General features: G+C 40.6%; 3 protein-coding genes across 4 annotated transcripts in view; 2 read left to right on the top strand and 1 right to left on the bottom strand.

The window, feature by feature from the left end:
* Window positions 1-10,345, top strand: part of LOC134797041 (1-phosphatidylinositol 4,5-bisphosphate phosphodiesterase) — a 115,420-nt gene extending 105,075 nt beyond the window's left edge. Inside the window, exons 15-22 of one of the 2 annotated variants that reach the window (XM_063769256.1) lie at window positions 635-799; window positions 1,427-1,631; window positions 2,145-2,276; window positions 4,462-4,639; window positions 6,048-6,251; window positions 7,281-7,437; window positions 8,447-8,536; window positions 9,477-10,345. In XM_063769256.1, the coding sequence (XP_063625326.1) occupies window positions 635-799; window positions 1,427-1,631; window positions 2,145-2,276; window positions 4,462-4,639; window positions 6,048-6,251; window positions 7,281-7,437; window positions 8,447-8,536; window positions 9,477-9,545 (1,200 nt within the window). In that variant the 3' untranslated portion in view covers window positions 9,546-10,345. The remainder of the gene's footprint in view (window positions 1-634; window positions 800-1,426; window positions 1,632-2,144; window positions 2,277-4,461; window positions 4,640-6,047; window positions 6,252-7,280; window positions 7,438-8,446; window positions 8,537-9,476) is intronic. The other variant, XM_063769255.1, reaches the window with a different exon arrangement.
* Window positions 10,346-13,521: 3,176 nt separating this feature from the next.
* LOC134797075 (large ribosomal subunit protein bL33m) lies at window positions 13,522-14,973 on the bottom strand. Its single transcript, XM_063769298.1, has 3 exons — window positions 14,847-14,973; window positions 14,660-14,763; window positions 13,522-13,691 (listed from the first exon to the last, which is right to left on the bottom strand). The coding sequence occupies exons 1-3, from the start codon at window positions 14,885-14,887 to the stop codon at window positions 13,633-13,635; spliced, it is 204 nt and encodes a 67-aa protein (XP_063625368.1). The 5' UTR covers window positions 14,888-14,973; the 3' UTR covers window positions 13,522-13,632.
* Window positions 14,974-15,423: 450 nt separating this feature from the next.
* LOC134797036 (ELAV-like protein 1) lies at window positions 15,424-17,348 on the top strand. Its single transcript, XM_063769240.1, has one exon. The coding sequence runs from the start codon at window positions 15,781-15,783 to the stop codon at window positions 16,924-16,926; it is 1,146 nt and encodes a 381-aa protein (XP_063625310.1). The 5' UTR covers window positions 15,424-15,780; the 3' UTR covers window positions 16,927-17,348.
* The last annotated feature ends 5,438 nt before the right edge of the window (window positions 17,349-22,786 follow it).

Genomic DNA, 22,786 nt, shown 5'->3' with positions numbered 1-22,786 from the left:
TGCCGATGTTCCGGTTGACGGTATGATAGCGGCCCAATGTTCTGTACAAGTAAGTTGGACCTAGTGGAATACCTTGGAGTACACCGTGGGCAAATAAGTAGGACTTAGTGTAGTACCCTTAGGTACACCCAGAGCAAGTTCGAATACAACGAAAACTGTGGATATCTTTTTAAACCTGACTTCAAGAGGAGCGCTAACAGGAGCCTCGACCCTTTTGCCGATGCTCCGGTTGACGGTGTGATAGCGGCCCAATGTTCTGTACAAGTAAGTTGGACCTAGTGGAGTACCTTGGAGTACACCGTGGGCAAATAAGTAAGACTTAGTGTAGTACCCTTAGGTACACCCAAAGCAAGTACGAATACAACGAAAACTGCGGATACCTTCTCAAACCGGACTTCATGAGGCGCGCAGACAGGAGCTTCGACCCTTTTGCCGATGCTCCGGTTGACGGTTTGATCGCGGCTCAATGTTCTGTACCCTGCGGTACACCCAGAGAAAATAAGTAGGACCTAGTATACCCAGCCCGGCCCTTAGGTACACCCGGCCGTTTTCCCTTGGCATTGACAAATTTACTACCTCTCAGTATATATATTTTTAAATAACATTTTGAAATTAATATCTATTTCGTTACCAGGTAATTGCCGGCCAGTTCTTGTCAGACAAGAAGATCGGCACATACGTAGAAGTCGATATGTATGGTTTACCAACCGACACCATCCGTAAAGAGTTTAGAACACGAATGGTGCCCGCTAACGGACTGAATCCTGTGTACAATGAAGAACCGTTCCTATTCCGAAAGGTGAGTCTTATGATGTGTTATTAAGGTTGAGATTAGAGTGATAACAGCGACGCCATTCGCAGAGTTCAGATCTCGCATGGTCCCCGCTAACGGGCTGAATGTAGCCTACAATGAAGTACCGTTTATATTTTGAAAGGTGGGTCTTATGCAGTAGGTAAGTAAAACTAAGGTTAAGGGTGGCATTCCATCTGTCTAAAATCTTGGTCCAATGTCATTGCGTCTCACTCTCTCATTAAGTAAAATGTGAGACAAAATACACACTGGACAAAGAAATTGAACAGGTCGAATGGGTGGTATTATAAGTAGCTAATTCACTAAAAGTTTAAGGCGATTGGTCTCAGTTAATGGGCTCAAGTCAGAGACAGTTTCAAAATGTGAGTCTTATATGGTCTTATGTAGCAGTATTTATAAACGAATTCCAAGTACACCACAGACATTTTTAATCGCGACTCAAGTCTGTGCACTATAAAGAACGATTTCTGTTCCGAATGCTAAGTTGCGAAGGTGGGATCTTCAGGAAGCCAATCACCTTGGCCGTTTCACTAGACCAGCTACATTGCTAGGCACTACCCGAATTATTTTGGGATCAGTTTCACTTTCGGACTAAGTTTTAATTTCTGTCCCCAGGTTGTCCTCCCAGACTTGGCCGTCCTCCGTTTCGGAGTCTACGATGAGAACGGCAAACTCCTCGGCCAACGGATCCTACCCCTGGACGGGCTACAAGCCGGCTACCGTCACATCTCGCTGCGAACAGAAGCCAACTTCCCCATGTCGCTGCCCATGCTGTTCTGTAATATCGAGCTGAAGATCTACGTACCGGATGGCTTTGAAGGTTAGTGTTGACGAAAAATTATCATCCAACTCCTCGGCCAAAGAATCCTACCATTGGACGGGCTACAAGCCGGCTACCGTCACATCTCGCTGCGGACTGAAGCCAACTTCCCCATGTCGCTGCTCATGCTGTTCTGTAAATTCTGTAATATCGAGCTGAAAATCTACGTACCGGACGGCTTCGAAGGTGCGATCATCATCGGATTGCTCGACTCGGCATCGGCCAAGAAACTCATTGCAAACATTAACAACTACTTGATGCTCTTAGTACCAAAACGTTGCTAAACTAAAAAGAACAGGACTTTAAATTGCTGATATAGTTATTCAGAATTTCAGATCATCTTTGTTTATCATCTAAGATTATTACAATTTTGTTTTAATAGGACCTTTAACCTGTCAACACAGTAAATCTTTGTGTATAAAGGTTTGAAATCGAGCTTGTGACAACGCGTGCTTTGTGTACTGTGATGTCTGCTTATGCAAAAAAAAAACGTAAGTCACATTCTGTTTGCAGACTTCATGGCGGCCCTGTCCGACCCCCGCGCGTTCATGGGCGCCGCCAAGGAGCGCACCGACAACATGAAGCAGATGGGCATCGAGGAGAGCGGCCCCGAGAAGAAGGTGCAGATCGAGGACAAGAAGGAAGGTCAGTATAGTCATGGGAGGTAGGGTTTGACGGATCCGAAATGTATGGGAAGATCCGCGGATCCGGATCCGAATCCAAATAATTTCATACATTTCGGATCCGGAATAGGATCGGTTTTTACAGTTTTTACCAATTCTTTGGCCAGTGTAAAACTTTCCCGCACCAAAAATCACATCCGAGAGCGAGCCCAAGAAGAAGGTAAATACAGGACAAGAATGGTTTGAAATGAAAAAGCACAACTCACGCTAAAGGAAAAGTGATGAAGCCCTCCAGTGCCCGAGACCGGGTCAAGACCACCGTTTTCAGCTTTCACCGCTCATACCATAACCTCTAGGGCTCGATACGTGCGAAACTTCTCGTCGGAAGATAATAGATACGTAAATAAATATTTACAGACAATCTTACTACCTGCTTACTACAGATTTACAATCTTTACAGATAAACTAAAGCTAGGTTTAGACGAAGCCAGTAACGCTGGCGCGAATAGACAAGCGTTCTGTTCCCGCCATTGCTGGCTTGTCTTGAAAAACTGTTTATACGAGGCCAATAACACGCCAGCGCTGGCACTGGCTTTGCCTAAACCTAGCTTAGGAAGGCTTGTACTTGTACATTCCTACTTATTACACAAAAAAATACCCTTACCCGGGGTGAAAAAGAACCGAACATTCGCATTTTAACGATTATTCGCAGACGTCCGTATTAAATGTGGCCTAATAAAAACAAAAACCAAAACACATGTAAACCAAAATCTGAACTTTCACGCCTCCATCCGTCCAAGGTCATAATAATATCTGAGATATGTTTACGAATCGCAAATAGCCGTGGAATCATAATTTATATTGAACTGGAGCGTACACCGGCCGCGTAAGAGATATTTTCAGATGCTTCATTTATTCAGGTTGGTCTAAGATGAGAGCTGAAGCGTTGCTATCTCCCGACCTATCATAATGTCCAAACCAAACGTTAAGGTACGAACGAAAACGAAACGAAGGTTACTGTCACTAAGGGTCTCCCCAGACCTGCTAACATGAGTTGCGTTCTCGCGCGCGACTCGATACATCCAGCGCGATTTCAAGTATGGACTCGAGCGCGAGAACGCAACTCATGCTAGACCGACAGATATATCGACGCGCATTCGGCAAAATCCGTCAGGAAAAATCTTTATCATGTCCGCACAATAAGAGCGAATTCACAACAACTGTAAACAATATACGAATTCTTATTCCGGCCGGCCAATGCGAGCCGAGCCGAACGACGACTTTTCGCTCTTATTGCGTAGACATAAAGCTATTTCCTGTCGGATTTTGCCGATTCCGCGTCGACATATGTGGCGGAACCCTTAAACGATTTAACATTCAATATATTACGTTTAACATTAAATGTGAAACGTGAACAAATTTTATACCTGGTAAAGAATGAAGATTCATAGGATTTTATATAGGTGGGTAATTATTTTTATGTGTTATATTGTATATTATGCAATAAAACTTGTATATATGTATGTCTGTATGGAAGGCACGATAGTTGTACTTTACTGTTTTTTTATTCAAGGTGCAAAATTCTACTATTACAATCGTACCTAATGAAATTAAATATGTGAAACTAGCTAAGTAGTTCATTATTGAAAATACAAATTGTATAATAAATTTCGCTCTCGAAAACCGCTATTGCCTGTGAGTTCGAACCGATATTTAAATAAATAAACGATTCGAAAATTCCCTGCAGTTCGAGCGAAAACTTCAGTTTGATGAAAGTTTCGGATTTTGAACATCCCGTTAGCTTAGTACTAGTCGAAATAGTGTAGTTAACATTTAGAGTTAGACCAAGTCTGCAACGATTTTGATAGCACACGCAGTGCACGTGTTATTTATACGTTATAATTTAATAGAAGAATGACGTTTAAAATAACAGTTGCACTGCGTTTGCTATCAAAATCGTTGCAGACTTTTCTTGGTCTAAGTCTTAATTATTTTTTTGCATAGATATAAATTGTGGTGTGTTCATTTAATATAAATTGTGGTGTCAAGATGCTCAGATATCAAAGAACCGTTAAGACTGTAAGGATAGTTGAGATTGAGACAGGTAAGCAACGTAAGAAGTATACTGCCTCACCACACCACGCATAGTAACCGTATGTATACTTCTGCTTATACAATAAATATTTGACCATCCGTATTCTTTACAGAGCCTCTAGTATTCGAGCCAATCACAGTTGAGTCCCTCCGCCAAGAGAAAGGCTTCGTCAAAACGGGCCGCAAGCAGCAGAAGGAGCTAGAAGCCATGCGCAAACGCCACGCTAAAGAGAAACTCGCCATGCAGAAGACACAGTGCAGTGCTCTTGAGAAACTCATCAAGGGCAAGAAGTGAGTACTACTATCTAGATTAGGGTAGTGTTTGATGCCTTTAAACTGGCCGCAAGCAGGGCTGGAGGCCATGTCCAAGCGCCACGCCAAGAAGAAGACACAGTGCAGCGCGCTTGAGAAACTCATCAAGGGGAAGAAGTAAGTACTACTATTTAGATTAGGGTGGTGTTTGATGCCTTCAAACTGGCCGCAAGCAGGGCTGGAGGCCATGTCCAAGCGCCACGCCAAGAAGAAGACACAGTGCAGCGCGCTTGAGAAACTCATCAAGGGGAAGAAGTAAGTACTACTATTTAGATTAGGGTGGTGTTTGATGCCTTCAAACTGGCCGCAAGCAGGGCTGGAGGCCATGTGCAAGCGCCACGCCAAGAAGAAGACACAGTGCAGCGCGCTTGAGAAACTCATCAAGGGGAAGAAGTAAGTACTACTATTTAGATTAGGGTGGTGTTTGATGCCTTCAAACTGGCCGCAAGCAGGGCTGGAGGCCATGTGCAAGCGCCACGCCAAGAAGAAGACACAGTGCAGCGCGCTTGAGAAACTCATCAAGGGCAAGAAGTGAGTACTACTATCTAGATTAGGGTGGTGTTTGATGCCGTCAAACTGGCCGCAAGCAGGGCTGGAGGCCATGTGCAAGCGCCACGCCAAGAATAAGACACAGTGCAGCGCGCTTGAGAAACTCATCAAGGGCAAGAAGTGAGTACTACTATCTAGATTAGGGTGGTGTTTGATGCCGTCAAACTGGCCGTATGGAGAAGGAGCTGGAGACCATGTGCAAGCGTCACGCTACTCACGCTAAGAAGAAACTCGCCATGCAGTCACATGATGCAGAAGACGTAGTTCAGCGGATTTGATAAACTTATCAAGGACAAGAAGTATGTACTACAAACCACAGAAACACTGAAATAAACTCTAATCTACCAATATTAGAGTTTTTTTCGATGACGTGGCAAGACATTTGTGCAAGGAGTGGCGTGATTGCTTTATATCCTATCCTGGTTCTAGATTCGGGGACAGTGACTAAGGAGCATGTGATATGTACAGACTGGACGAAGTTATTAAGGAGACGCTAATAATTTGAAAGTGGCAGCACCTTCTTTACTATTACATGTAAAGAAGTGGTATCCATGTCATGACAAGGAAAAATTGGTCTTCCAGAAAGCGATTATAGGAATGGAACAATTGAGTTTCGGAAAGACGATCAGTTAAAACAAAATAGGGTACTTGTTCTCCGTGTTGTCTTACTTACTAAATTATCTTCATCACCTATGACAAAGTCTGCGCCTTCTAGGGCCCTGATGTTCTTTAGGTACATTTTATACAATAATACATTATACGCAGAGTACAGCGTCAACAAAAGACCACATATATCCTAAAAACTACATGCCTAACTAAAATTTAATTTAATTTCCAGCAAAGAGCAGCTAAGCAACGACGCGGCCTTCCGCAAGCTTGTCACCGACCAATCCGCGGCGTGGAGCGAGCTGGTGGCTAAACACCGTCTCGAGGAATGGAGCTCAGCCCGCAGCCGGTTGGACGAACAGCGAGAACTGCTCAAGAAGATGATGGAGACGACCCAACAGGTGCAGATGAAGCAACTCGAAGCCAAGCATGAGAGGTACGTCACCAGTCCAACAGACCTGGGGTCATTAGAGATCACTTGACCAGGAATGGTCAAGTACTGCCTTGAAGAGTGGAGTTCGGAGCGAAGCCACCTGGACGAGCAGCGAGAACTGCTCAAGAAGATGGAGACGACGCAGAAGGTGTAAATATAGAAGCTTGAAGCCAAGCATGAAAGGTACGTCACCAGTCTACCAGACCTGGGGTCACTAGAGATCACCAGACCAGGAATGGTCAAGTACTGCCTTGAAGAGTAAAGCTCAGCCCGCAGACGGTTGGACGAGCAGCGAGAACTGCTCAAGAAGATGATGGAGACGACCCAGCAGCAGTGCAAATGAAGCAGCTGGAGGCTAAGCACCATCATCAAGAGGTACCATCGCCCACACTATTAAGTGTACATGGGTGGGCCTTATGCCTTTTGTAATAAGGTCCACCGACGTACAGTTAGGAGTGTTGCTGTTTGTACGTCATTAGATCAAAGACTAAGCAAACATGGAGTGAAACCCAGCGGGCGTTGGAACCTATTAAGCCGAATATGATGATGTGTGTCAATCTTTCTTTTTATGGCCTTAGTGTTCTCCTCGTCATCATCATATCAGCCTTTTGTCCACTGCTGAGCAATTGAGCATACCTCTCTCCGAGTACGCCAATTTTTTAAAACTAAACTCATCTAGAAGTGACCCACAATCGTCCGAATGTCATATGTCGTCCACCCAACGAGCCAGCGGACGCTTGACGCTCCTTTCGTCCGAAAGCGGCCACAATTCCGTTAATATTTGGTCTATCTGCCATCACTCTGCCTGTATCCATCTTATCCATTTACTACTCTGCGTGTAGTGTTCTACTGGCAAAATCCGTAACGACCTGGCTACGACATTGCACGACTGGCTTCGACTAAGGCGAAAACCATAGGTGGGAACGAAAGGCCCGATCGCTGTGTCTCACTCCAACTCAATCCGTAATGTCGTGGCCAGGCCGTAATCAGGTTAGAGAGAGAGAGAGAGGTAAATGGAATTTTTGTTTCCAGGGAGTTGAAAGACATGAACGGGCGGCAGGCCAAGATCAGCATGGAGACCAGCAAGGAGGTGGCCAACGACAAGACGCTGAAGACCAAGCAGGAGAAGGACCGTCGGCTCCGGGAGAAGAAGCAAAACAACACCAAGAAGTTCATGGAGGAACGGAAAGTGAGTTGGTCAATTTTTTTTGTAGCCTGTATTGTGTCCCACTGCTGGGCAAAGGCCTCCCCTGTCTTTCGCCACTCGTCACGGCTAGTGCATGCTCCCGCCAGTCGCCACAGAATCAACCTCTCCTGCTCGTGGTATACCCTGCTGAACAACGAACGAAGCTCTTGACGACCTACCAACCCGCACTGGACCAGCGTGGTGGGCTTACGGTCCAAACTCCCTCATGCATGTACAAATCCCCGTCAAAAAATAATCTTCTTCCTCGCGTTATCCCGGCATTTTGCCACGGCTCTTGGGAGCCTGGGGTCCGCTTGACAACTAATTCGAAGAATTGACGTAGGCACCAGATTTTACGAAAGCGACTGCCATCTGACCTTTCAACCCAGAGGGGAAACTAGGTCTTATTGGGATTAGTCCGGTTTCCTCACGATGTTTTTCTTCACCGAAAAGCGACTGGTAAATATCAAATGATATTTCGTACATAAGTTCCGAAAAACTCATTGGTACGAGCCGGGGTTTGAACCCGTGACCTCCGGATTGCAAGTCGCACGCTCTTACCACTAGGCCACCAGCGCCGTCAAAAAGTAATGAAATGAACCATTTTAGGCGAGAACTGAGACACCAGCGCGCCGCTCTCCCACCTTCGTCACCGCGCACGGCATTCTCCCGCCAGCTCCGCGGTCGCGGCTGCCGCTCGAGCATTGGACTTAATAGACATTCGCGGAAGTGCCGCACTCTTAGGGCTCATTTAGACGGTGCGAGCACTCGCATGCGAGTTTCATTACATTGCGTTATTTGATCGCTCGGCTGAGTGATGTACCCTCAATGGGGACAACGCCGTCTTCGAAACGTCGGAGGTAAATCTTAAAAGCTAACTACGCGATTAAGTCCCGTTGTACAATTTAATAACGTGTAATAACCGTGAAAGTTTAAATCAGTGAATCACTTTATTTGCCACAAAAGCTTCTATGTCTGTAAATAACATAATTTGTTATGTTTATGTTCTCAGGGGGCGACGATCAAGCAGAATCGCGAGAAGGAGAAGCTCAAGGTCACGCACGACAAGCAGATGGACGAGCTCTCCAAGGACGTTGACAACGTAAGTAAGAGCAAAGAGAATGGGGTTGGCAACTGTCAAAGGTTTGCATAGATGGCGCCATCATAGCTTGCCCCTTTTTCTATGAGATTTGGCTTAAAGGGCACCAGCCCATCCAGGGTATTAAAAAACAAAAATTTGACACAATTCTAGGGATTGACAGGGCAAGCTATAATGGCGCCATCTGCTAAATACTTCGACCGTCCTGCCCCATTGATTGTAGGTAATAGAGAGGTAAAGTCTATGAAAAAAACGTGCCCCTTAGTTTGATGTCCAAAACAGATAAGAGTTAGTCCAAGGAAAGTCTGCAGCGATTTTGATAGCCCACGCAGTGCAAGTATTATTTATACGTCATAATTTCATAGAAGTTTGACGTTTAAAATAACACTTGCACTGCGTGTGCTGTCAAAAGCGCTGCAGATTTTTCTTGGACTAACTCTAGCGCTGTACTGCGCCATTTGTTTTGCGGTCAGTAAACTGTCAAACATAAACTTTTGACAGTCAAAAGTATTGAGCTGTACAAACAGCGCCATCTCGTTTACTACGCCATGTCAAATTCGAAGCACGAAATTGTCTAATTTTTTTCTACGCATCTTTAATCAATGTATATTTGGTATGAGCAATGACAGCTGCTTTGGTTTCATTACAATTAACTTAATATCATAATGCCATAGTCTTTATTTGTTCTAAATTTCAAAAAAACTTGGTCCCAAAATGCCTATATCAGTTGCTTAACTTCAAACTCGGATAAATCCAACTGTCAGATTTTGGTATTAAGAAAAGGTAATAGATATTTCCTAAGCGGGTCGGATGGATTTATCAGAGTTTGAAGTTAAGCAACACATTTATACTCGGGCAAGCCAACTTTGTCAATAAAAAAGGCGCGAAATTTTTTGCCGCCCCTTTCGGTCGGATTTTTTTTTAAATCGTCTCGCTTTTTCAGCTGATCGAGCTGTACAAGATGGAGGAGTCAGAGTTCGACAACTCGAGCAAAACGGAGTTCTTCGCATGAAAGTACCCCGACATTGCTCCTCTTTTCGAGCAATTGACTTGTGTGCCAATGGCCACTGAAGCGAGTGACTCGAGCCAGTGAACTGGCAAGTGTGAAGTGATCTCTTCATAAAATAAATTAATATATTTATTACCTAAGATTAATTCCATGTCAATCCAAAGTTCCAGAGTGACCATTTGTTTGAGGTTTAGATGAATTTTCATATATTTTTTTAGAAAATTTAAATAAGTGTGTTTAATTCACCTCGTTATATTTAAGATATATGTACGTCATATATAAGAGGCGTTTATTTTATTTAGTGCAAACTGTTACCACTAAATCTTAGGTATTTTGTACCTATGTGGTATGATGACAGCTGTCAATGTCAATATTTTCATTTGTTCGTTGTAAACTCGCCCTTATTATATTTAAGCATTGAACAATTTATTTAAGTATAAATAATTTTCAGCGACATTATTTATTAGCATATATTTTAGAAAGTAATTAATAAATTGTTAATCAAAATTGGAACGAGAAATTTAACGAGAAATATTGACGAACTGAAATCTGTTTTTTCGGCCTTTTTCGGTTATTAAACATTAAAATTGACTAAATATAAGCAAACTTTACATTGTAAGTTGTGTGGCAATGGGGAATATCATGTTCTTTCTACGGGTAATATTTAATCCCTTTTAGTTTAGACACTTCCAGTAAAATACTAGTCTTCTCTTTAGATTTCTTCCTTTTTTAAAAGCCATACGAATCTAGCCGCCGCCATACAATACAAGTTACGCTCAGATTTTAAAACGGCATTCTGAAATATTATGAATATCAAGTAACATATAATTTAAGTATGTCGTTTCAAAATGGGAACATTACTTCGATTGTATAGGAGCGGCTTTTTGGCGGCGGTTTCCTGTGGCTCTGAAAATGACTATTTGACAATTATACGCTAGTTTTATTATTAATGAAAGCAATAGGTAAGATATACCCACATTTATTAATTTTAACAGTATATTTTCCTATCCCCATGACAATGTATGTATAACTTTATCTTTATATTATTGAAAGTACTTATAAAAGTATAAGTAAGCGAAATATTAATTTTAAATGTTGGTAAGGGATCAAATGCCAAAAATATTTCACGAAAATAATAAAATTATAGTTGTGAAATTTTAAATAATAGCATTCACCAGCCCTATTGCATGAGATCACTGAAAATTAAATAATAAATACTTAGTGTTTTTTCAGATGTCATGAAAGGATTGGGGAAATATGTACCTATACTTACTTAATTAATTAAGTATAGTTTAATTTTTGAGTGGTCTAAAATTACTTGAAAGCAATATTTTGAATAATGGCCTTGTATTCTGTGGATCCCATCGAAGAATTAAAATGTAGAAGTGTCAAAATCACTGTAAAGTATAGGGTTGAAATTGCAATAACAGGTTATGTAGAGATAAATCATATTCTAGTAGTTTTTATACATGTCCAGCTAGTTGTACTTTGTACTGCCCCAATGTCAAAAATAATCTATGGATCTATGATTATATAATATGAATCTATATTCGTTAAAAATTGTTTTTTTTTTAGACTTCGACCGAAACTATAGCATGTAATGCCATTTTTTAAAAGATACTTCGTAGTTTTAGACTCTTAAAAACATACTATTCATATTTCATACTGTTTCCTAAAAATGTATGGAGGTATCTAAGAGTATAAATATACTATCATTCCATTCCAATTTTATACTCTCATACTTTTCTCGTTGCTAGTGGACCAAACTTCTCTATTTCAAGATACTGAATATTAACTTTTAGTTACACTAACTGTTGTCATAAGTCTAATACTAAGTAATATACATAAATTAAATAACTGTAATGACGTAATAATAAGCCAAAGAGATTAAATTAATTATTCAATCAATATATTTGAACTACTTATTTGATTTCAAATCAATTATTAGTGTAGGTGGACTCTTTTGATGTCAATATTAATTAGGAATATATTTTGAAAACTGTATTTCTTCGTTTGTCAATCTGTGGTTGAATTCACCACTATGTAGAGTAAAACTTACTTAGGTGTCTATTCGAGGTACCTATCTGTTGATTTCTAGTCAATTTCATTATAGGATAAAAGTACATGATGTAAGTTCAATTGTATCGTAAATAAAAAAAGATGCACTACTTACATATTTTGACATACTTACCACATAAAGTGGTTGACATTCTACTTTAGATTATATTTATGAATTACTTAAATCTAATAACATTGTAGAAAATCTTAGGTCGTTAAAATTGTTATATAATTTTTTTTTTTCTAAAATATATTTATTCTAAATTATAGATTTAAAAAAGATAGTGAGAATAAATCATAAGTGTTTCTTAACGTAATAAAAATTTATTTCAAAAAATTTACAATTATTAATCAATATTATGTTGTAAAACTAATATTTACGATCGCACTTTATTGAATTTGATAATAAAACTGTATTAGGTATTGAGTAAATGTGAACAAAAGAATCTTTACATATGGTCCTATTTTCCCGCACTAGTGCGTAAAATAGCACTTTTCGTGCAATGTCAAAAGTTTAACCCCTGGAACGCCGAACCGACAAACGTACTTGTACCCGTCAGATGCCTAGTGCCGGATCCGTCCCATCCCCCTCAACTGCCGGAGGGTCTTCAATTTTTGTACCCGTCAACTGCCGCGATAAAAAAAAAGTGCTATTGTGCAAATGATATAAAACTCTATTTGTAAGTGTTTAGATCTCAAAATTGTAAAAATATAATACAATAAATTTGGTGACTGATAAGGCACAAGGCAGTTGAGACACTGTACAGATCTGGGACTAGGCAGTTGACGGGTACAAAAATTGAAGACCCTCCGGCAGTTGACAGGACTGGTACGGATATGGCACTAGGCGTCCCAAGGGTTAAAGGGCCATATGTACTGTAAAACGTTGTACGATACACGTGCGAATAAGTAATTCGTATCTCGTGTCGATTTAAAACACTCCCTTGGGTCGTGTTTTAATTTATCGCCACTCGTTTCGAATTTCCTCTTTTCCGCACTTGTATCGTAAATAACTATTTCGTAGTTGTTGATGAAACGAAATTTAACATTTTGAAATTAGCTAGTTTTTGGAATTGTGATATAAGTAGGGGGGATATCCAGAATTGGCCTACTGGAGTGAATTTAAGATTCACGGAGATCTTGAAAACATTTTTAGGATTGTTTACGAAATTAGGGACTGGGCATGAGAGTGTCAAACGTTTTGGTATCTTTATTTTACTAAATTTAATCATTTTCAATTAGCATTGTAAGAGCTTGATATATATAAGGCACTTTCTGAGCAGTATGTATTGGCACTTGATGTATTTTGTATTTTGATTGCATGCCGTATGAACCGAGTAGCGTTAAGGGTCAAAGTAAAGCATATATTCTAAATTCATTGTATTGTACCTATTGAGCATAGTTTAACGCAAAGCTCTGCATATTATATTATCAGAGGGTTTTAATTAAAAAGCGGATTTACAGAATGGCTAGCATTTATAATGTAGAGTTTATTTATGGTATGAGTGCATCCTTTTTAGTCTGGCTAATTATTTTTGATACTATAACAAATTTGAAATTCAAAAACACAGAAGTTTCATTGATATATATTTTCAATTTATCACCTTTTTTTAGAAACAGAAATGGGTTGGCCACACTATAAATATCATGTGAGGCTCGGTTTTTCTAGGAAAGTGGTGCCGTCATATAGCGGCCGTCTTAAAATAACTGCTTAATGAGGATGAGTAGTATTTTGTATGGAGACAGCCGCTATATGACGGCACCACTATCCTAGGAAACCAGAGCTTAAGGGATGCCATCTGCCATTTCATAGACAATACATCTATTTCTTAAGCTAGAGTTTGTGCATTGATTGCATAATTATAACTGAAAAATGCTAACCATTCAACAGTACTTAACCATGAAATAGCTATAATAAAAATATGTTGTATCCAAAGATTTATTTCTTGTTTAATGTACAATAATTAAATGAAAACATTTTAAACACAACACTGGCTATTATTTAAGTTTACGGACTACCTACATTAATGTTTTATGATGACTTGATGCTCCTAATCTTCTTCCTTTCCTTGTACAGACTTAGGTGCCGAACTGAAATCAATAATAAAATAATTATTTAAAAAGTCTAGCCCACCCTAGTTTACCCTCTTCTGGGTTGTAAGGTCAAATGACAATCGCTTTCGTAAAAACTAGTGGCTACGCTTATTCTCGGGATTAGTTGCCAAGCGGACCCCAGGCTCCCATGAGCTGTGGCAAAATACCAGTATAATGCGAGGAAGATGATGAATTATTAAAAGAAGTAAAAAATTAAAAAACCAAACAATGAGAATGTTCATCCTTGGCCTACCTAACCTAACCTACCTTCAATTTGTCATATTATTAAATGAGACGATTCTTTGACATCACTTGATAATTTAGTTAAATAGGCTTATTCCATACATATCTTCTAAGACAGTCTCCCTAAGGAGGATACTGGAAAATTTTGTCTTATTTTCCCCCATGCGAATGCGAGAAGATGAGTCTCTAAGTCCCTAAGGAAAGACATTAACCTTTTGAACGCCACAGACAGCAATTGACGTCAACGCAAAATCGTGACAACGACGCCAAAGACGGCATTTGACGTCGATCGTTTTTTGATGAAAATGTACTGAAAAACACCCCACTATTAGGTTGGCATTATTTATTCACAAAACTCAATTTTACCCCCGTGGCGTCAGTGGCACCGCAAATGGATGCGCAATTGGCGTTCAAAAGGTTAAAAAAAAAGTAGTTGACTTTATAAGATCTTAGTATATTATAAACTCAGCATTATGTGACCTCCTTGGTTTCTTATGCCCAAAATCAAATTAAAATAGGTAGCAATTATATGGCTAAACAAAACAACCTCTCTGACAAAATATCAGAGTCCCTGATTGACTAACTACTTTGTTAGCTTTTGACAATATATTCAGACAATATAGACTTATTAATACTACACACTGTTTATACACTCTGTGTCTTGCAGTTGTTATGCTTTCAAATTATAAATAGAGGAACTTGTAAATATATAGGATACTTACTGTAAGGGTCGAATCGTATTAATTCTAATTTGTCCGCCAGTCGTTCCCGAATAGCGTTAAACTTATGGCCCGACACCATGCTCTCCATTAACACCATAATGTGCCTAAAATAAGAAATGAATTACTCATTTTACTTCGAAAATACAAATCTAACCTAGCGAAGCGAAAATATTTGATGATTCCTTACTTGCTTTTAGCTTTCTTAAATAATATATTTGTTAGAAACATGGTCTTTAGTAATTAATTTCAAGTTTATTTCGCTTTCAATTATAAATCTCAACAAGAAATAAATACAGCAAGAAGAACCATAGAACACCTGAGTCACCTGACACTGACATTGACAATGATAGTTGACCAAAAAAGGGATGCCTAATGTTGCTATAATAAAAAAGGTACTAAGGTTTGTAAGCTGATGGCTGATAACGAGGAAAACAATATGGTAGAGTCTGTTCGGAAAGAGAAGAGTCGTGGAATGTATTGGGCCCAATACATTCCACGACTCTTACTCTACCAGACCATGTTAGACAATATAATGACACTGTAGTGTCGTCCCTTTCAAACCATCACATATAAGAGAACGGGACGACACTACAGTGTAGCCACTTTTTAATTTCTACTCTTTTTTGCCAAGCTGTAAAGTCGTCCTCGAGAAATTTTATTGCGTGTTGATTGATATACATATTTTTTATCTGTAACACCAAAGTTAAAAAATAAAAATCGCATAGACAAAATATTTTTTAAATAATGCCACGTATATGCAAAAACTAATTTAATTATTATTTGACAGAAGAAGATTTGCTACACGTGCAAATTAGTGTTATATCTCTAAGTTAAAACAATACTTGTGGAGTTTAGCATTAGTGGAAGAATTCTTGAAATGTAACAGAGTTCTTAGTTACATATTTGATGAAAAGGGTGCGATATCCTGGTAACATTCGAAAAACAAACTGCGATGATGATGAACTTGTGAACCGGCGTCGTTGGCGTTTTCGTGCGGCTACTATTTTTTGTGTTCGTTCTTTGTTCATTTACCGTGTCGCAAATGAAATAATCAAGCGCCTATAGTGTGAGTTTTAATAGTATTTTGTTTTCCGTAGTGTAGTTTTTACGTATAAAGAACAATGAAAAACGAAATGAGCGTCGTTAAACGTGAAGAGAATGGCGGCGGCGACGCCAATAATTCTAATGTGTCACCGACCAAGCTGATGGTGAATTATATTCCGGAGCTGATGACGCGCGACATGATGTACGCGCTGTTTTCGGCAATGGGCAAGATCGAGAGCTGTAAGCTCATCGCAAACCGCGGCTACGGGTTCGTGGAGTACGAGAAACACGAGGACGCCGAGAAGGCGCGAGCCGCCTTCAACGGGCTGCTCATGCAAGGCAAGACGCTCAAAGTGTCGTTCGCGCTGCTCAATCCCGAAAACAAGGCTAGTCACAAGCCGGATACGGAATCCAACCTATACATTAGTAACCTGCCGCCCGACATGACTTTAGAGAGACTCAACGTACTATTTGGACAGTTCGGGGTGATCACAAACAGCCGAGTGTCGCAAGGTATCGGGTTTGTCTGCTACGAGACGCGCGCACAGGCCGAGGAGGCCATCGCACAGGTGAACGGCAGCACGCCGCTGCCGGGTGCGGGCGCCGTGGTGGTGAAATTCGCCAACAAGCCCAACGCCAACAAGAACGCGCCGCGGCCGTCTCCGCGCATGGCCGTGGCGGCGCCGCTCGCCTACAACGGCTCGGCCGTGTTCAACGGCGCCGCGCCCGCCGCCTTCAACGGCACCAACCTCAGCGCCGCCTTCGGTGCGCGGCCCGCCGCTTTCGCTCCCGGCTTCCCGCAGGCCTCTCCGCCGCCGCTGCTGCCGTCGCCCGGCAAGGCCCTGCCCTTCATCAACAAGGGCCAGCAACGCTTCAATCCCATGGCGGCGGCCAACCACTCCCCGCTGCCACTCTTGGGCGCGCCCGCGAGCCCCGTCCCTCTGCTGGGGGCGCCGCCTGCGCCACATCAAACCACAGTGTATGTATACAACATCGGGGAAGACACCGAGGAGCTAGCGCTCTGGCAGCTCTTCGGTCCCTATGGAGCCATTGACTCGATAAAGGTGATCAAGGACCCCGAGACTAAGAAAAACAAAGGGTTCGCGTTCGTAAACATGCGCGAGTACGACGAGGCCGCGATGGCCATCCAGGCACTCAACGGCTACACGCTCAATGGACAGGTTCTATCCGTTAGCTTTAAGACGCAGAAGAGAAGCAATTAGAATGTGAACGGACGTTAAAAACGCCGTCTCGTTGTGATCGTTCGGAGGCCGAAAGCTTAAAGAAAGATTCATTCCAATCTCAAAATATTTTTGTAGTCGAGACGCGAGATCCTCTATGTGCATTTCAGATTAGTCGCATAAGTATTTTTGTAAGATTTAACATAGTTTTATAATCGCGAGAGCGCGACATGACTATCTGTGAGTTGGTTTAGTTGGCTTGACAGTATCATATATGTGTACTTCTATTGTATGGTATTATATTATGAACTATGTATGGGCCTGTCGCACGTCCCGGGGCCGGGCGCGGAGCCCCAGGCCTGCGGCCCGCGCTCGGCCCGCCTTTACCCTCCAGGTATTTTATTTTGTGTAAAACAAACCATTGTATGTTTTTTACTCTTTAATAAATTTCATGTTTAAATAGAGTTTATTGTATATTTCTCTATTTTTTTCTATATACGATTTTATCCTTTCCCCGTCGTGTCCTTATTTACTTACATTATATACAATATAATATTTGTGGCAGTAGTGTTTGTACCTAAATGTAGTATATCTTGTGTGTATTGTCACTTGTCGCGGCAGGTCACTGTATTGCTTCAATATTGCATGCGTGTAGCAACAGAAATAAGTTTTATTTGTTTATGTTATGGCGGGTTATGTCTGTCGTTATTGTTTGTCCGTCACTAGTATCTTAATCTATATTATTTTTGGCGCAACGTTTCTGAAATGTTACGACAGGCTATAAATCAAGTTAGTTTGCTCGCCGCCGTGAGAAATATTGAAAGAATGATCTATATTCATATTTTTATACGTACATAACTTTAGCATAACGTATTGTTGAGCCTACGGTCATGGGTAGGCGAAGCGCGCAGCGCCGAGCCTTAGAACAGCGGTTATCTACCCGCGGGGCACTAGATAAGATTAAAACATTGCTGTCCATTTTCAAAGCCAAATTAACAATGTAAGGAGTAAATAGACTGCCACAACGTAGTGTTAGGTGCCTTGCCTATCCCGGGTCTGCCTCGATACTTCTCTTTGCAATTCCTAACGCAATTGTGCTAAAATAGCCGTTTCCATGCACCAGCGTCGCAGACGCGACGTGCCGTATGTCTCAATTAGCATACAGTCTACTGTGGAATTTGCAGTTGGATCCTTTGCATAACGAAATTAAATTTCAAAAAGTTATTTCATTGTCTATGCTTGGCGAAAGACAATAGAATGTCGCGGCAGATCCATCCTCCCATATCAATTACTTGGGATAATTAGTTGTATCATACCACGAGTTAGGAGAGAAAGTAGAAAGTAAGTATAATGTCATCAACGGTGAGTTTATATTTTCGAAATATAAATGCCAGACTTTCAGATATTCTAGTCCACATAGGTACTTAAAGATCTTTTCAATTTTTGGAAACTTTTTATCGTATAGGTAGGTTATGTTAGTTGTAGGTTTCTAATGAAACCAAAAAAGGTGTAGATAGCTTTAGCGTCAGGTGGGTAGCGATAACAGCGGTCCGCAGAGGCACTGCAAAGCTCAATATTTGTAGTAGATACCGTAGGCTGCGGAGATATGGCCGGGATGCCCTTCTCAAGGACGTCTCGCGTCGCAGCCGATGCGTCGACCCCCCGACCTCGCTTCTGCTAGGGTTACCAGATAATCAGACTTCGGGAAAAGAAAAAAAACTCATTGCAAAGTATTTTATAGATACTAGAGTAAGTACTAAACGTCGGTCTAAAATTGACTGCATTTGATCTGCAAGTTGCAACATACCTACAAGTCACCTGCACGCGGACTGGCAAACCATTTCTGAAACCGTAGACCCAAATGCAATGTATCTAAAATACCAGAAACAATTAAGGGTCTATAAAAATCGAAATTTCAGTGCAAATAAATACGACAATGTACCGACTGCTGGATTTGCTTGTTTGAGAGCTTAACGATTGTATGTGGTAACCCTAGCTTGACAGTTTTTGATTTATTAACTGCCGGGGCTTGGAAAATACGCTTTGAGACTGAATCCTGATTCATTGACTCTCCATAAATGGGACCGTATTACATGGAATCGATGGATTTGGCGTCGAATTTCTTAGCTAGTTATTAGTATTAGGTGACTGTAGAGCTTTGACGGGCAATATGCGTAACTATTGATGGCGCATCAAGTTTTAGAACAGGGTAAAAAATCGGTGTATTAGCAGTTAAAATAATGGTCATGGTCGCTTAGTTAGGGCACGATTGCCCGAGTTAGTTTATGAATTAGGTTGATTTTGGAAATAACAGGAAGGAGAAGTTTATCTCACGAGACAGTGGAGCCTAGCTCGCCTAAATACAGGAGTCTAAACGTGACTCAAACTAATGATAGCCTTCAGAATCAGAACTATAAGGCATTGTTATGTTACAGTGAATCACACTCCAGTTATATTACAGTGTCTTAAAGACATCATTCACAAAGCTTTCGCTGCCGTTCAATCTTTATTTTTAATCCCGTATAATAAAATAAATCAGTTATCCACAAAACCACATCCACATCGTATATAACTCGCGGCATATAATAATGATTTTCCTGTTACATGATTATCAAAGCATCCACCATTTTATCGCTCTAAATGTCACATAAACTCGATGAGCATGTTTTTAAACAGCATAAAAAGCGGCAAGCGCTTCCATGTAGACAGGAATTCTATGGAACCGGTTTCAAATGTTTTAATTTCAAAAGATTATGGTTAATGGTGGTTAGTGTAACCCCCAGAAAGGGTGGTTGACCTCGCTAATTAGAGGCTGGATCGATTGACGCAGGCTGTGTTTACTGTAGGTATTGTGTCGACACGGTATTGTTTGCCACAAGGCTTTCAGATGTCGCTTTCCGTGTTGACGCCTCTTGACAATGTTGAGAGGGCGCAAAATTTGTCATTTGCAAATGAAATACTTCACTCGTTGCTTCGTGGTTGCTTCCACAAGTTAAGGTTCTTGTTTCTGATAGTTAAAGACATGGCAGTATTTGAAACAACGTTGAGGTTTTCAAGAGAGTCAATTCACACTTGCAGTGCGTCATTAAATGTTTGAAGATGTGACAGTGCTTCAAGGTCTCGACGTTTTAGCACGCCCGCTCAATCAATGAACAGTCGCACTCACGTTATCGCCATACAATGCGTATGGCCAAAATATCTGCTCGTTAATAGTTCGTTCTGCCGCCCGTTATCTGCTAGGTAACAATTATGTACCGTTGCCTACGCATCATATCGAGATTCGCAGTTTTAAGTACATACCTAGTCTACCTACTGATTTTTAATGGAAATTAATTCACGCATATGACTCCCGATTTGTTGGCAGCATTAAATTCATTCGTTTTATTATTCCACGCGTATGAAGCAATTATTAGCTATCAATGCTATCATGCTTCTAATAGTCATACACTTTGTTATCTCAGCTGCTTGAAGGCATACTTACGGTTTTTCCGGTAAAATATCTCCAATTAACTTGAGTAGTTCTTTTAAAAACAATTATCATTCAAATGTTCAGTTGGCAGTACCAGTATATATGACAAGTTCCACTTAACCAAACGGTGCTTTCTGAGAGTTACTATAAAAGTATCTAGTTCAACAAAGGTGCTCCTATAAAATATGACGAGTTCCCTCTATTTCTCCAGGATACTGTCATCAGATACCTAAAAATAATAGGATCTACAGTGAAAAACCCTTTATATAATATTGTTTTAATCAATTGAGCCATCTTCTGAGTTTCGGGTAACATAAAAAAAGGATCCCGACGAATCTCTATTCTCTATAATTTCCTCGTTCGAAATTTTAAAGTCGGTTCAAAACATGAGAAGCGACGCTATTATAATGGCAATACGCGAGACGAATCCCACTCTATAGATAGGTGCTGCGTCCACCGCTTTTATCACGTTTTATGGTCCCCGACGGTATTATAATTACCTACCTGTCGGAACCAGGCTTCGGGACTGGTTCTTTTTTTTTCACTGCATCCGACGCTTGTTAATGACGAATTTTTACCGAATTCGTGCAATATTCGAGCCGAATTGGCAATTAAATTGACGAGGACTGTCTTGACGAAAATTATAAAAATAAGGCCTAATGGCCTTCGTTTTCATACATCTATTTACTATAGATTCACCATGAAAGTCATTCACCAGTATTATCTAATGGGATGACAGGTAAGTTATTTTGAGACGCTTAAAAATGTCTTACCCTTACCATCAGTACCTGTCGCATGATAAGGAACCACGTCTGCTTTTTTATTATCTCTTTATTTTTGAATCGATTGGCATAACAGCGACTGATGATTTTTTTACCACTTTAATGCTGTGACGCTCAAATTACCAAAGGGTTATTAACTTATTAACATCATTCTAGACGTCAGTAGCTAGACGTCAATACGGCTTCGTCTGGCTTACAATGCCCAGCAAACAACTAAGTTACCGCAAAAACAATACCACATCCGTTGAAACGCGAGGGTTGACCAAGGGGAGCATATAACTCGTTTTCCAAGTTCTACATTGCTTAAGTAGTTATTTTAAGCTAAGGTCAAGGATTAATTCGATTACGATAACGGTACTAAAACGTTCATGAAAAGTTACTGTAATGGAAAAATCGTGGAGGCTGATTAATTGCGATTTGATTCAGGCTGACACTTGAATAGAATCGATTAACTTCCGGTTTACTACACAGTAACCCTATCAACGGGTTTGTAGTATGCTGTAGGTACATTTATTCTGAACACTCTAGGTGAGATGAGACAGAAAATGTTGGATGACTTACGTTTAGCAGAAGATTGTTATAGATAGACAATAACTTCGTCTTCCATTCAAATACTAAAAAAGTACGAAGCCTTGTCCGGTTTTTAATGTAAATGTAGACTGCCAGGAGACGTGTGACGTTCACGTGTTAAAAGTCGTAAAGTCGGCAAACAGAAGGTCACGGTTGAGAAATCTACCTTTTGCACCGAACCAAGAACATGTCAGGTTCACGGTCAGATAATGGTGCAAATCTAAAATTTAAAAGTAATGAAATAATTAGCAATTTCGGTCGTTTTTCGTTGTCAAATTAAAAGACAAAAGACTCGTCGTCTCTGACATTGAAAACAACGAATTGTCTGAGAATAGAGAATTATAAACACGTTACGTAAGCCTTCTTGCGTACTGTACGGCTACATACACTGAATTCGTAATTGAGTGTGTTTAGCTGTTTCTGAAGAACATTCCGACAATAGACGAAAATGCAGGTCTAGCTTAGGTACACGAATTTAGTAGACGAAGGTAAATTTAAATAAAAACTTGACGTGTAAAAGGGACGTTCACATTTCATATAATAGAATGCTGAAACTTGTGTTGGATTGGACACGCTTCAATTGGGGTTCCCTAAGACAATCTTGCGCTGCATCGAAAAATTTCTGATTGCAGATTCAGAGGTTCATGGAGACCCGAATCTTCACGTAAAGGTGGATCAGATTAGGAATTATGCTTCCTTTTACCCATGGCTTCTTATTCTTCTTAATATCTTCATTAATTGGAAAAGATTTGCGCTTTCATGCGGCGTGTGATTTCAGCATATGGCGAAAATATGAAGTATTTTGAGTACTCGCAATTTTGAATCACTAGCTGACAACACAAACATAGGTAATGACACAAACAACAAACAGACATTTTATGATTACTAATAATACAGAACCCAAAAAACTAGACTTCGTGAAAATATCCGTCTGACTGAACAACAAGATAACGCAAGCGATATAGTTCATGTGGGTGAATTTATAATGATAGCCGCGAAGGTTGTGTCAAGCCATTATTCGGGGCTGTTTGTTGTAAACAACTATCCTGAGCCCTTCGTAACTTTTGACTAACTCACCTGC

The sequence above is a fragment of the Cydia splendana genome, chromosome 14 (genome assembly GCF_910591565.1).
Source record: "Cydia splendana chromosome 14, ilCydSple1.2, whole genome shotgun sequence".
In the NCBI taxonomy this organism is placed as follows: Eukaryota; Metazoa; Arthropoda; class Insecta; order Lepidoptera; family Tortricidae; genus Cydia; species Cydia splendana.
This window is presented reverse-complemented; position numbering and strand designations above follow the sequence as displayed.

What these genes read in the sequence shown, in the direction of transcription:
- LOC134797075 (XM_063769298.1), bottom strand. Translation starts at nt 14,887, where the DNA reads ATGTTTCTAACAAATATATTATTTAAGAAAGCTAAAAGCAA. An exon ending in TTTAAGAAAGCTAAAAGCAA is followed by an intron (nt 14,764 to 14,846) that starts GTAAGGAATCAT and finishes TTCTTATTTTAG; the next exon opens with GCACATTATGGTGTTAATGG. An exon ending in AATACGATTCGACCCTTACA is followed by an intron (nt 13,692 to 14,659) that starts GTAAGTATCCTA and finishes TATTGATTTCAG; the next exon opens with TTCGGCACCTAAGTCTGTAC.
- LOC134797036 (XM_063769240.1), top strand. Translation starts at nt 15,781, where the DNA reads ATGAAAAACGAAATGAGCGTCGTTAAACGTGAAGAGAATGGCGGCGGC.